At 45.3% G+C, this 14,626-nt stretch overlaps 1 protein-coding gene across 1 annotated transcript in view; it reads right to left on the reverse strand.

Annotated features, from left to right (window-relative positions):
- The window catches only part of KIF26B (kinesin family member 26B), a gene marked incomplete at its 5' end in the record, with an annotated part of 296,561 nt that overhangs the window by 6,966 nt on the left and 274,969 nt on the right, over nt 1-14,626 (reverse strand). The window contains one exon of the mRNA XM_082049316.1: nt 10,308-13,740. Coding sequence (XP_081905442.1) covers nt 10,308-13,740 — 3,433 coding nt within the window. The remainder of the gene's footprint in view (nt 1-10,307; nt 13,741-14,626) is intronic.

Below are 14,626 nucleotides of genomic sequence, written 5' to 3' on the forward strand. Positions count from 1 at the left end.
TCCTTCTGTCCAGCTCTCCCATGCATGGCTGAATTATGACTGAAATAGTGCTTTTTTCTGTGATCTTTGATTTTCTTCCTTTTTTTTCTTCCCTCTTTCTTTTTTTCCCCACTGTGGCTGTTAACACCACCTTCCTGTGTAATGGGGCACTTTGAAACCATCCCCACTGGAAAAAACTGCATCTCCAACCAGAGCCAAAGCCCAGGTCTGAGACATGCTGGGAATGCAGGTGAATGGCTCCAATTCACCTTTCCAGAAGAACAGCATCAGGCTCTTTGAAGCAAAGCAAAACAGATGCCACTAGTGTATGAATTGCAGGGACGACGGTAAATATCTTTGCATTTAGCTCCCATTCATATCCATTTGGTTCAATGAGAAAGAGAAGCCTGTGGTCTAGAAGGAGGGCTCCAACCTGAGGCCGCAGCTAATAGCACTTGCCCCTCGCAGAAGAGGCGACGGAGACTACAGCAGCGGCAGGAGATGCGCCAACAGGAGCTCATTATGTTTTTCTAGCCAGAGCTTGTGCCTGTAGAGCCCGTGGGTTATCACAACAAAGCTCTCAGTGGAGCAGGGCAGAGCCCCCTGAGGTGGGCAGACTCGCTGCCGGCCGCCCAGGGGCTCCTTGGGGACGCAGAGGCCGCCCATGCAGGTCTCCCTGCCCCAGCACAGTGGGCATGTCTGCGTGTGAGGCGGACAAGGAAGAGAAAGAGGGATGTCTTTTTGTTTGAGAACTGAATGCTGACTCAGGATGATTTATCTGAGGTTAAGAGTGCTTTGGGAATAAGTGAAATGAAAGATCTCCTGACTCTTTACAGTAAGGCAAAATCAAATTTAGTTTATTCTAAACATGCACTCATTAATAGGCTGTTTATTAGTCCACATACAGAAAACAACTGTGTTTTTTGACAGGAGACTCCTGCCACTGACCTCTATTTAGTCTCTGTTTTTTTCTAATTTCACCTTAATTGGAATCAGTAAGAAGACACAGCCAAAGCAGAGCTTCAGGGTGAGTGTCACAAAGCAGTTGACAGCTTGCTCATCTGTATCAACATGCAGACACAAAAACTAAATTGTTAAAATGAATACAGTTTTCCATTTACACAGAAAATACCCATTTGAAGTCCCAAATGTATTGGATGCACTTGATAGGGTTAGCATCTCATAAATTTTGACTGTATAGTAAATATTTTGTAGAAATTAGAGGGCATCACTCCTCTCCTTCCCCACACATGGCTCACGAAAGCAGTGGGCAGTCTGGGCACTCAGCAGGAGCAGTTCTCGGCAGGTCCCTCCCATGCACCCTGCCCGGCACCTCAGCAAACCCGCTGACCCTCCTGCCATGTAAATGGGATTAATTCCTCCATTGAAAAAAGAGAATTATAGAAAAATCGATCTGAAATACATCCTTTAAGGTGAGCCCAGGACAGAATGATACTTTCATATATGACCACATGGCCTGCAAAGCAACAGGCCATTTGCTAAATGTCTTATAGGATATGTTTTTCCCTTAGCTTGAATTTATCCACACTCAGAATAACCCCTCTTGAGCCTAGCTTTAGTATGAAAAATCAGACTGTGACATAGCCCTGAAAATGCAGAGAATACAAGACTTGCTTTCACAACAGATCTGTTGCTCTACCTTGAGCTATAGGTTAAGGTTTGGCCAGGTTAAAATTAAGATAAAGGGAGTAAGACAGCAGTGAAGGTGTGCAGGGTGAAAGCAGAAGAGTAGCACTGAAGCTTCAAAATACTTCAGCAAAGATAAGCCCAGAGAAGTCTTAAAGGTATTAGAAACCCAGACCAAGGCAGCTAGGTTTGTAAGGGTAAGTTTAAGGATAAGAAGACTCACTGACCTCAGCAAAATTGCCCAACTGCGTAAGGATGTGTGCTCATAAAAGTATGTGTTGACCAAGGTAAAAACTCTAAGATGTCTGGACTTGCTTAAGTACTGTATATTTTGGAGTGTTCTCCTTAGACTGCTTTCCAAGCACACATTCCAGACTGAGCATCTTTTCTGTGAAAAAGGTAAAGGCAAAAAGTATAATAAATGCAAAATCTTCATGAAAAGAAGCCTGATGCATATCTCTTCAAAGAAGGTTACATCTGAATGGGATGCAAAACAACTGCCGTCCTGGAAATCTCAAGCTGTGTCAAACAGAAAATGAAACTGTAACTTGATATGTCATAATTTCAGAAGTTTATAGTGTGTGCTCAATGGCAGGATGTGGAGTCAAAGCTATTCCCCACTGCACCTAATGTTATGGGAAGTAAAATTGCCTTTCTATACAGAACCTGTTGTTCAGCATTTTGGGTTGGTTGGGTTTTTTTTTTCTTACTAGAGAGTCCATCCAAACTGAAGATGATGACAAAAACAATCCTGGAAAAGCAGAGCAGTACCCCTAAGCTCCCACCATTCCTTCTGTGGCTTAATTTCCAAGAAACACTGTTCTTCCAGCAACAATAGCATCAAACTGAAATGTAGCACCAAACTGTTTGCTTACTGGAAAGATGACCTGCCCTGTTTCCCCTGCTGCTCCTCGCTGTCTGACAATGGGGCTCCTCCTTTGTTTGAGTTGAAAACGCAGTGCCAGCATCTCTCATTCCCATTTCCTAATGGGATCTGCCCTCATGGGCAACTGTCCATGACCGAACCAACTCCTTCCCATTCCTTTGACCTCCTTTCCTCTAAATTATTCTATAGTGCACTTTTCCCAGTGCAGAGCACATAGCTATTTACTCCTTAGATTTTTGTACAGTTTGCAGTGTTCCCCTCCCAATTACTGACAACATTGCCAATGCTTTCAAGTGGAAGGCACCTCTGACGGTGTGGAGACTTCACCAGAAGTATTTTGGGTGCCCATCTTGAGGTTAGTACTCCAAAGAATCCAGGCATTTATTGCCAAAAAATCTAAACAGCATTCACTCATCCTGGCAACTCAGATTACATAGGAAGAACCATGTTGCAGCTGAACCCTGAACAGGAAACACTGACAGGATCCATCATTCAGAAAAAAATATTCTATGTTGACTCCACTGTAAAATAATTCAGGCTGTATTTTGTGTTGACTTATACATAATCCTGATGTTGTGAATGAATAAGAAGTACCAGGACACTTGAGGCTAGAAAGCTCTGCTTGTTATACATAGGAATAAAGCAACCCTTGTATATAATCTTCTATCGACACCTATACTAGATATGCTGTTTCTGTACTGGTATAAGGAACATGCTGAGGCACAGCCCACTCCTAATTTTTTTCTACCCACCCCATTCATTTCTTAACCTTGCTTCTTGAATTGCTGTCTCATTTTAAAATAAGCTTTTCAGGGCAGTATAGAGCCAGTGAATGAGCACTGATCAGGAAGCAGCCCTCCTGCAGTGTGGCAGGTTGACAAGTAATCTGGGAGACACTCCAGGGAAGATGCACATCACCAGAGATGAATTTTCAGCACCCACAATCACTAGCAAAAAATGACCAGAGTCTATTCTAAATATTTATCTCACTTTGGGCTGGATTTTGGTTTAACAGGTATTTGTCAGCATTGTGGCATTATTTCAGGAGCTGGTTATTGTTACTACAGTCTTGAATAGCTGCACCAGTCGCTTGGGTAGCAAAGGCAGAGGCTGGAGGGGGAAGGGGCTCAAGCAGCCAGAGCGTTCACTCCCAACAGGACAGTGGTGGAGGCATTCCAGTGAGCTAATTCTGTGGCAGTGTCAGGAGCAGGTTTTATTTACACTCAGCCTAATGGTGTGCAACTCAGTCATGCATGTTGCATGGAGCCTTCACCGTGCACAATAGCCTGCTGCCATTTCCTCTATTAAATCATTCCTATGTGCATGTGGCTGAAAGCTCAGTGCTGGCATGCAGTAGTCAAGCGTGTAAAAAATGATTACTCTGATCCCTTTCAACACAGATTTGCTGCATGAAATGGCCTGGCTTTGACCTGGGAAAATCAATGCTGTTGTTTTAATGAACAAAAAAAATTGGAGCTGAAGTCTACACTTCCCCTCCCTCTGCTCCCCACAGGGCTGTCCAGCCAGCAGTCACATGCATAAAGTGGTTACCTGAATGCAAACAGCATTTTGCTATATAATTCTAAATTCCTTTGTCATGGTAAAGGTATAATGCAATATCAATTAGCTACCATCACTTGTAAGCAAGTTAAAGTAGAAACACTGGAGATGCCCTACGGCTTTGTGATACAAAAGGCAATTTTCAGCTCCCCGCACTGTGCCTTAGGCAGTCTAAACATGAACCAAATTCCATTTCACTTGGATTCAAGAAGACAAGCTCAGATTCTTTTTGTTGGTGTTTTGTTTCATCATTATAATTTTGGCTATGTTTCAAAACGTGATGCTTTGCGATATTGGTTAGAGATGGACTTTCATTATTTACAGCCTGTGGATTTAGCCTCTGGCTTTTTCTGCTGCTTTCGTAGGCAGGGCTAAGTGCTTCTAGAGAGTGAATGTGTTTGAATGTAGAGTTTTCAGGGCCTTTCAGGAACCTCTAAATCTCCATCTTTAAAATCATCCCCCCAGTGAAATCCAGAGTGCACAAGTGAGAGAGAAAAAGGGACTCTAATTGTAGATAATTATTGTCATGTCTTAACAGTCTGTCTTTTTATTAAAGTGTTTAAAATCATGTAGCAATTTGCTCTGCTTTGGTGGCAAAACTTACTACTGAGAAAGAGCCGCAAGGAGTCATGAAACTTTACTGCAAAAGCCATAAAATGCTGCAGCAGGAATCTTTAATTATCTATAGTCAGGCAGGTTCCCCATGCAAAGAAGATTAAAGCGTGTGCACACACACACAGACACACGCAAAGCCTGTCCTGGACTGACAAGAGCAGGGTCCTGCAAATGTTGAGATATACAACTGCAACTTAGGGCACTGGTTTAAATTTCAGGAAGTCAGCAACCCTGATTTTCCCACAGTCTTGTCCAGACTTGGCCTCACTACCAATACCATCCCTTAGATATTTCTTTTCTGAAGCTCACTGATATTCAATGATCAGGAAGGCTGAACTGGGCAAGACAGGCACAACTTGACAGCACTTTACATACAAGGAGTCTCTCCCCTGAGCCTCACCTCTTTGACAGTCTCCTTTCTTCCCTCCCACAGGGCTCACATGCCCAAGTCCTGTGTCCTTGCCCCCCTGAGCGGGTCTGTGCACCCCAGCAGGCAGGCAGTGGTCCCCACTGCTGCCCTACCCTGGCTGCTGCACCCCTGCTGCTCCACAAGCACTGCGTGGAGTGTCCCACCCTGCTGGCACCAGCCCCAGCTCCAGTAAAGCTCCAGGTTCAGACTCAGCTCCAAAGAACCTCAACTGAAGAAATCGAAGGAGACAGTCTCCTTGGCAGAGGTCTGTCCCATCTCGGCACAGCGCTGCCAGCAGTGATACACACTGCAGCCCTTAGGTCTAACTCGATGTCACGTGGGATGGGGACTCTCTTGAGCACCCCACTCTTTTCCCACAGGCAACAGGAAAAAAAGGAGCCTCAGAAAGATCTCTGTGGTCTCCATGGAAAGCCTCATCTGTGATGAATCATCTTGAAGTCCCTCCCATTCTGCTGTACCCAGGGTAGGTCTTACAGGTGTAAGGGGCAGGAACTGGTAAATATCATCTGTAGGAGAGGGAGGTAAGAGGCAGAAACAAGGCATGCGTGCAAATCACATGGAAATGCAAACAAGGCCTGGCTTTACTGGGTAAACTTCATCAGAGCCTGGGCTCATGCTTTGCTGTTAGCTGACAGCAGGCAGGACCTGGAGCTGGCACCAAAGCTGCATCTCTGAAATCATCTAGTCACGTTTTGCCCTGAGAATTATTTTAGAGTAACTCCCATGTACAACCAAACTAAACTGGGGAAAATATGCTAACAACCAAAGCAAAGCAGCAAAAAGCAGGTAGGTAACACTTCTGATCTAAGGACCCTGCTGTTACTTTTTTCGCCCCACCATTATTGAGTTTTATGAGCTGGTAACCAGGGAACATAGAAATTACACAGTCTGCCCAAGGTGATACAGCGAACCAGCAGCACACCAGAGAATACAACATAGATCTTGCAAGTCCTAATCTGCCACCCCATCTGCCTGTAGTGTTCCCAGGATACAAATACGGCTTTGGTAAAACAGAGTTCAGACAAAATGCATTTCCTGATCACACACAGGACTATGTACTATAAAAGCACCCTTGTCAATGTCTTTTCATGGAATAGTAATGGCACATTGCACTTGAAATTTCTGAGGAATTAAAAATAATATATAATTGGTGCTAGTGATAACTGTACAAATAATGCCCTAACACTTCAGTGCCCTGCTCAAGACAGCACTGCTGACCCAAGAGAGAGGAGACTATAGAGGCAGAGCCAGAAATATGGCAGATATGTCAATTATTTCTTACAGGGTAAAGGCTAACGGAGTGAGCAAAGTAATCAGAGAAAACATAGTTGCATAGATGCTTGCAGATGGAGAGGGAGGAAGGATCTGCCACAAAAAAGGAAACAACAAATGAAACCCTCCTCTCCACTGTTCGGCAGGGGCAGGGGAGGGTTTGTAGCCAAGCCAGCTGAGGTTGAGGTTAGGAAGAGTCAAGAGTGTCTGTAATTTAATCCTGGATCTGGCTCTCAGTTGTAGGCATTGGGCAAGTCAGTCAAGTACTGTGCCTTCATTTCTCCATCTGTAAAATGGGGTCTGGAATAATACTTACACCACAGGATGGATTAAAGAGCAACTGTACAAAGCTGTGAAATGTACAGCCATAGATCAGGGCTAAATAGCTCTGTTTCTGCCATAAGCAGTCACTTTGGGGCAATATATGCTGACATGATGTTATAGGACCAGTGTTAAATGCTAGAAAGATGGGAATGTTTATTAAATGGATAAGATGGCTTCAGGGGAAACGCTTATGTGCTTCGTGATGTAAACACATGATTTTTCAATAGGTACCAGAAAGCAAGAGGTATTTTTATAATTATTTTATTTTAATTTTGTACACACTACTGGGCTGTCTGTGAAATGTACAGGTACGTAGGCAGAGCCCCAAATTTAACCTAAGGCTAACACTGAAGGAAGTGAACTAGCTTTATCTTTCAAAAGCCGTCAATGTAGGTCTGATGCTTCATGTATGACATCCAGGGCAGAAGCACCTACACATACAAATAATGCACTTAAGAGCACTGAAAGACAAGATCTTAATCTCAAGAAAAAAATGATGTCTCTCCGATGTGTCAGAACTTCAAAAGTAATTGTGAGATCTGACAGGGCTGCTGGTGATTCTCTTAAAGACTCTTTATAGCTCGTCTTGCAGGGGCCTTGGGCTGATTCATGTTGATCGTGTCCGACAGCTAGCGTTTCTGTTAATAATAATCATAAATAAAGTGGACAAGTTGCCTGACCTGAAATGAGCATATCTATAGTGCCATATCCATTACAGCACAGTGGATCTGTGACCACAAATCAGGAAAGGTCCAATGCTCTTGACACTATGTATTAAAATAATATCTGTCTTTTTAAGAGCTCAGAACCTTTGTCTGCTCTCTTTTTCATTAAAAAGTGTTCCTTAAGAGAGAACATTCACACTAGAACAGACCTGTAGAAAGAAGATATTACAGAGGATGAAAGATTGCAAACCTTTGCAGTTTTTTTTGTTTATTATGCAATAAAAATATTTTTTTGAACAGCTCTATTCTCCCTTATATCTAAGCTCCTCCTTCATGTTCTCCTGCATTGAAGTCATAATCCTGGTTTTATGCCATCATAAATCTGCTGACATGTGAAAAATTATACTATTATCAAACACATCAAACCAGAATTATGATTTCACTGCTGCAGGACCAAATGCAAACAGGAGATAGGTTATAAGAAAGTAAAGCCTTATTAATTTCTGGGCAGTGGTTTGCTGCTAGAGATATGGAATGTGGTAAAGTTTTTGTTTTGGTTTGTGTTTTTTAATTTCCATAAAACCCTTGGTTGTACTTATACACAAATTCAAGACATGCAAAACAATACAGGAATACTTGCTGATATAGGGAAGCACCCTCAAAAGTAAAGTATCAGAGAGGATGCACTCAGAATCTCTTCACATCAGATGAATTACGAAAGAAGCTTTGAAAATTACTTTGAGGGAGGCCAAGGTGCCGGGCTATGCCAAGCCCATCGGGGCAGACAACTCCCAGGGCCACAGGCCCTCCACTGAAAATCCTCCACCCCAGAGATTCAGGTCCAGCAATGGGTAAATATTTGCATACTTGCTGACCAGGGAGAGAAGTTCTAAACCACACAAGAAATTTGGATAAAGAGATCAATCTGTCGGCCAGCAAAAAAATGGTATTTGGTGAAAAAGACAGGTCAGACTTTACACAGCAGTAAAAAAGTGGTAAAGCTTAGACTGTCCATGTTCCCTGCTATGGAAAGGCTCCTGCTTGCCCCATCACTCCCAACAAACCAGCATCACTGCTCTGATAAGTGGTCTCAAGACTGGACAGATCATGGGAAAGCCTCTACTCTACCGGTGTCTTCAAGACTGCTATGAGAGCAACCTGAAACCTGAGTCTCAAACAGTCCTCTCTTCATACCTACCTTTTCACGGCCACTGACACAGTGTTAAGTCCTACACGGGGGTTATTGAAAGCCAAGGTTGAGAGCAAACATAAAACCCTAATCTAAAATATAAAAAATGGATCTGAAGCTCTTCTGTAATTACAACACAAAGGCAAGATTTTCCTCAGTTATATCTATAGCCTTGTCAAGCCTCCTATGTGCTATCAAAGCAAGGAGAAGTGAAATGAAACAACTAGTTTAATGAGCATCAGGGTAAACTAATCCTGGTCTCCTGCTGATTTAGGTTTGGGCTGAACTCTGTTGTCTAAAGAATCTGCAGGTTCTGCCTGAAGTTCTTCTCAGAGTATTTTTTTTTAAGTATTTGCCCTAGGGAAGGGAGGGTGTTCCCTAATGCCAAATAAGGAAAATCTACATTGCAGTTTTCTCTCTGTTCCCTCACCTGCACAGCTGCCTGTTTTCACAGAACCTTATACATTTTTGCATCTAAACATCCTGTGGAAGAAGTCCATATTATAGAGGCAAGTCCTTTACAAGACACAATCCAGTTGTCAATATACACCCACAAATGCTATTCATCTCTGTGAACAGCTTTGTTTTCCTTTTGCACAACATACAAATCATACTTCTTTTTCTTGCTTGTTACCATTAAAAGGTTTATATTTGAAAGGAGCTGCTAGAGGAACAGCTCCTCAGAAACAGGAAAATCAATTTATTACCACATAAACTGAAGGCACAGGAAAGAGGTTTCCTTATAGGATGCAAAGTTAACTTCAGAAAGATTAATTCACCACTTGGCCTGTGCTGTGGAGTGATCACTTTCAGATGCATCCCCTGAACAGGTACAATCAGCCATGTACTTATGGATATGGTTTTAATAGTGGTATCTGTTGTATTCACATCTGTGCTGCACCTGTTCTTTCTGCTACCGCAGTCAAGAACATAAGGAAAGGGAGAGTTATGCATTACTCAGTTCATTCACTGCAAGTGAATCCCAGAAGTGAGTATGCCAGCAAGTGGAATGGCTGGTGAAATAGGAGCTCTGTGAGAATAACAGATTTGGGACAGCCAGCACTACTGTAGGATAAGTAGCACATACCTGTGCATACCAGTTCCAAAGCCAGTGTGCATTTTTTTCAAAAGGAGGTCAGACAGGACTCACACTTCAGGTTGGGAAAACAGCACCCAGGAAAAAGGTAAGGTGGCCAGCTGATGGATGTTCCTCATCATTGCCCTGCAAACTTCTAAAACTTATTCTCATGGGAAGATACAGCAGTTGCAACTGCACAGACTCTTCAGCAAGGCTCTTGTCTTGTGCTGGTGAAACGTGCATAGCAAGAGGGAAGTCTGTGCCCAAAGTTCTTAAGAGTAACAGTTACATTTCACTACCTCACAAAGGCACCCTTGTGGAATCAAATCAGAAGAATATTTGGATAAATAAATACTTGAATGTGGCTGTCATTGGCAATACCAACCAGTTGTAGGGGTAATTGTTCTTCTGTTCATTTGAAGTAAACCTAAGCGAAATGAGTGAAGGGGAGACTCCATTGCCAAGGCAATGTAAGCACACAGGATTTGTGCCTGTTGCAAGATGAAGAAACTCGGAGCCTTGGACACTTGGAGCCTGGCCTCGCTTCTCTGCTAAGAGATATAGCTGGTATGGAATTAGCTCCCCTTTAGGACTGGGTTCCCCACCATGAACTAATCAGCTGCCTTGGTCCACATCTCTCTTTCACACCACCACAAGCTTACCTGCATTTGATCGTTTCTTTGGATTTTTGAGGCTTCGGCACCTGCTGCTCATGGAGCTGCTGTTCTCGCTCATGGAGTCTTGTGCTGAAGAGGCGCTCCCCGTCGCCTCACTGTCCCTCATCATGCTCTCGTAGCCGCTGCTCCCCCCACTGTGGTAGAAGAGGGCTGTTTTACCCATGGCAGGGGGCAGCTCCCCGCTCAGGACACTGCTGTTGTCGCTCCCGTGGCCACTGCTGCAGCGGTGAGGTTTCCGAGGAGGGGTGATCTTACTGTAAGGGGAAGGCAGCATGTGAACTGCCGGCTTCTCATCTCCCGGGAGGCCCCCGCGCTCATCTGCCTCTGAGCTGCCCCGCAGCTGTGACCCTCTGGCACTGGTGCTGCCCTGGAGCAGCTCCGAAATCCTCCCGTTGACGGCCCGAAGGGGCAATTTAGAAGCAAGGCTGGAGCCCCGGTTTCTGCTGAGGGACTGCGTCGACCAAGACATGTTCTTCCCACTCGGAGGCAAACTGGAGCTCTGCCCTACAGACTGAGGCAGAGACTTGGTTGAGAAGCTGAGTGTTTTGGTGGCAGAGGCAGACAGGCTGCGGGCCTTGGGACTTGCCAGCAAGAGCTTGCTGACTGCAGAGATCTTCGACTGGCTGGCTTTCGGAGAGGCACCTGCCGACTGGGAGAGGCCCGAGTTGGTGGGTGAGGACATAACACTGCGGCTGAGGCTCCTTCCAGCCCTAGGCATGGTGGTGTCTTTGCCAGGGCTCATTTTGGAGCTCACAGAGGACAGGCTTTCTGCTCTTTCCAGCGACAAACATTCATAGTGGCTTCCTGCAGACCTCCCAAGAGAGTTGGTCCTGCTGGCAAGCTGCTCCAGTTTGGCACTGAAGAGCTTGCTGCTGCTGTTGTTGCCACTGCTGTCGATGCCAGAGCCCTTCTGTTTGGCACTCAGCTCCTCAGGGAAGCTGGCCAGGAAGGACCCGGGCTGGCTGGAGGGACTGCTCGTGGTGCTGCTGGCTGCACTGTGCTGGGGGCTGGCTCTGTTCTTCTGATCCAAGCTTGACTTTCTCACCGGTGGCAGAGGAGGTGTCCCTTTGGGACGAGTGAGGACACAGTGTTTGGGAGAGGCCATTTTCTTGTCAAGGCTAGCCTTAGAAAATGGGAGGAGGGCAGGAGAGCCAACTCCGCTGCTGTCAGAGGTAGGAGGATGGAGGTGACTGTCAGAGTCCTCCAGCTTGCCTGCTTTCAGGAGCCCTCGAGGGAGGCTGCCACTCTTCAAGACATCAGTGGAATGAACAGGGCTTTGTGTTGCAGAGCTGGACGCTGCCACTTCACACCCATCCACGATCCTCTTTAAACTGTCAGACCCTGGGGAGACAGAGGCATCCCCACTGCTGTTGCTAAATCTGTCTGCTGAGGATGGCTTTATGCTGTGCTCGGGCTTGGCTGGAACTGCAGCTATGTCAGGCCTCGGCCCATCACTGCTCCCAGAGCTGTCCTTTTTTACATCTTCTTCTCTCTTCAGCCAAGGGTCTTCAAATTTTATATCTTTCTTAGAACTGGATTCTTTCACGTCATGGGAACGAGCAACTTTTGGGTCTGAACTTACTGCCAATACAGCATCATCAGTGTCTTGTGCTTTGTATGGATTAACAGCAATACACGGATAAACAGTAATGTTTGTCTTCATTGGGATGTAGCCTTCACAGCTGCTGAGGCTTGCAGTGTTTTTAATTGTGACAGTAGTTTTCCCTAAAGCTGATATTTTACATCCTTTGATGGGTGGCACTTTTCCGAAAGCTTCCTCCCCCATTTCTGACAGTATAAGCATGTTGTCAGTCACTGGCTTCTGTTTGTCACTTACACAAATCATGCTGGCACTTTGTATGGTGCTTGCAAAATCAGGGACAGGGGGCTCTGCCATTGCTTCCCCATGCCCATAGCATGCCTGGGCTACGAAGCTGTGACATGACTGTTCACCATCACTCCCTGTGCTCATTTCACTCAACCATGAGCTAATGGATGAGCGCCTGCTGCCATCATCCTGGCATTTGTCATCCAGGCCCAACTTTGGAAGTGGAAGGAACTGTGTGATGCTGACTTCAGACACGGGAGCTGCACTGGAGTAACATTCAAGATCTTCAGATATGCTGCTGATAATACTGACTGGCCTGGACCCAGAGGCCAAAGCCTGCACTGAGCAGTCACTGTTAAAACTGATGATACTGGTTGGGCGCCCATTGTCAAGGACCCCACTAATGGTTAGCTCTTCTACAAGGGTGAACACCAGCTCGTCCTCTCCATTCAGTTCTAACGGCTGCTGCACAGTCACCATGGTGGTGCTCAGAATCTCCTTCTTGGATTCTGAAGAAATGCTTTGTTGCTGATTTTCATCAAGAATGGTCTCCTCAAAATCCCCATTGCTGGAGGTCACTGACTTCTTCATGATCTGAGGGCTCATGCCTGCAGGTGGGGTCCGGAGTTCTGGCTGCAGTAAAGATTCACTAGATGTTGTCCCAGTGTCCTTACTCAGGGGAGCTGGTGGGGGAGTGGAGCTGGGCAGGACTCCTTTCTGCGTATAGACTTTGCACCTCTGAGAAGGAGAAGTTGGTGGCTTGTACTCAGATGTCTTTGAGAGGCTTGCAATGCCAAGCCGGGGCGAACCCATTGGCCGAGGTTTGCCTTCCACAAATCCACAGGTGTTGAGACCTTCTCTGCTGCTCTGCAAGCTGGTGCTGTGCGCTAACTGAGAAGAGCTAAGCTCTTTGCTAGAGCTGCCCGTTACACTTCTGGGAGAAGAAGGGGTTGAAACATTAGTAAGAGCTCCAGAAGGAACAGGGGAGTGATTTCTCTTCGTTTTGCTGGGTGTTGCATTTATATTTTCCTTGGCTTCTCTGTCAGAATGCTGACATTCTGGCACCATATCTTCCTTATCTGACTCTGGTAAGTGGCTAAGCTCTGCCAGCTGGCTTGAAACAGAGCACTTAGACATCTGGTCTGAGCTAAATTGGGCAGGCATCTCTTCAAAGGGAAATTTGTCAGTCTCTTCACTGCCATCTATGCAATCTAGCCTCTCCTGGAGCTCTGCAAAGGTGTTGCACTTCAGGCAGTCTCTTTCAGATGTGCTGGGCCCTGATTCACTGACTTCCTCCAACCTGCCCTCATTTTTTGTCTTTTGCAGAGCAGGAACTATGGGAACAAAGTCAGGGGGACCCTCATTATCTGTCAGTTCCTTATCAGAAAGGGCAGTGCCATTGGGGCCAACGTAAATCACGGTGTCACAGGACTGCTCACTGCTGGATGAATAATCAGGATCACTTGACAAATGCAAAATAGGGAAGTCTGGGTCAACAGTGTTTCTAGAGTGGAAAGGCCTCAGCTGGGTTGGCCTCCGCATCCTGCCTTCCTCACAAGAGCTCTCTCCTCCAGAAGAACTTGATGTGTACTGCAACATGAGAGAGAGACAGAGACCGTGACATTTCAGCATTGCAAACAGCTCCTTGCACAAACTGCATACACAAAAAGGTCGCAGTCATGTCTAAACTGGGAAATCTCTAAAGTAAGACACAGAGCTCTGCAGCTTCTTACCCACAATCTTACAGCAAACACACAATCGTGTTCAATGGAGAACCCAATGCCCCAAATCTGTGACCCACTCCAAGAGTCATGACACTTCCGAAGAAAAAGTACTGAACAAATGGATTAGGATCCTTCCCTTAATTGACCCTGGCCAAAGAAATCAGATGTTTGGCAAAGGTAGGGGGTTGTGTGGGTCTGTGTGTGGGCATGTGTTTCTGTCTCTCTGTGTGTCTGTGTGAGCAGAGAAACAACAAAACTCATTTCACAAATAAGGCACAGAAAATAAAGACAATCCCCCTTTGGTCATACCACCAGCGTGTGGAATTGTATGACATGAACCCAGAGGTCTCTAGGGACACACTGCTGTGACGGACTGAGTCCCTTCATTTCTCTCTCTTCAATTCATTGACAAAAAAGGTTTTGTCAATCCATAGGCTGTCAATTTAAATGAAACACATAAAATTCAGTTGTTGTCCCCAATTCACACCATAAGCACTAAGTACAGAAAGAAACAGGACTCTAAAACATAAAAGTGGATATAGCCCATCCTCACTCTACTTCTTGGAAAATCTATCACCCTTATTTGGAAACGGTGGGAATAAAAGGGGCATCAGTGCTGGCAATGGATACACTGCTTTGCACTTATTTTGCTTCCACTGTCTCTGAGAAGCACAGAGAATCTAATTCTTCATTAATCCCAATTTTCTTTAACTCTACAGTGGTTTCATTCCTTATTATTTCATTAGCACTAA

The sequence above is a fragment of the Streptopelia decaocto genome, assembly GCF_964273445.1.
Source record: "Streptopelia decaocto genome assembly, chromosome: 3".
NCBI lineage: Eukaryota > Metazoa > Chordata > Aves > Columbiformes > Columbidae > Streptopelia > Streptopelia decaocto.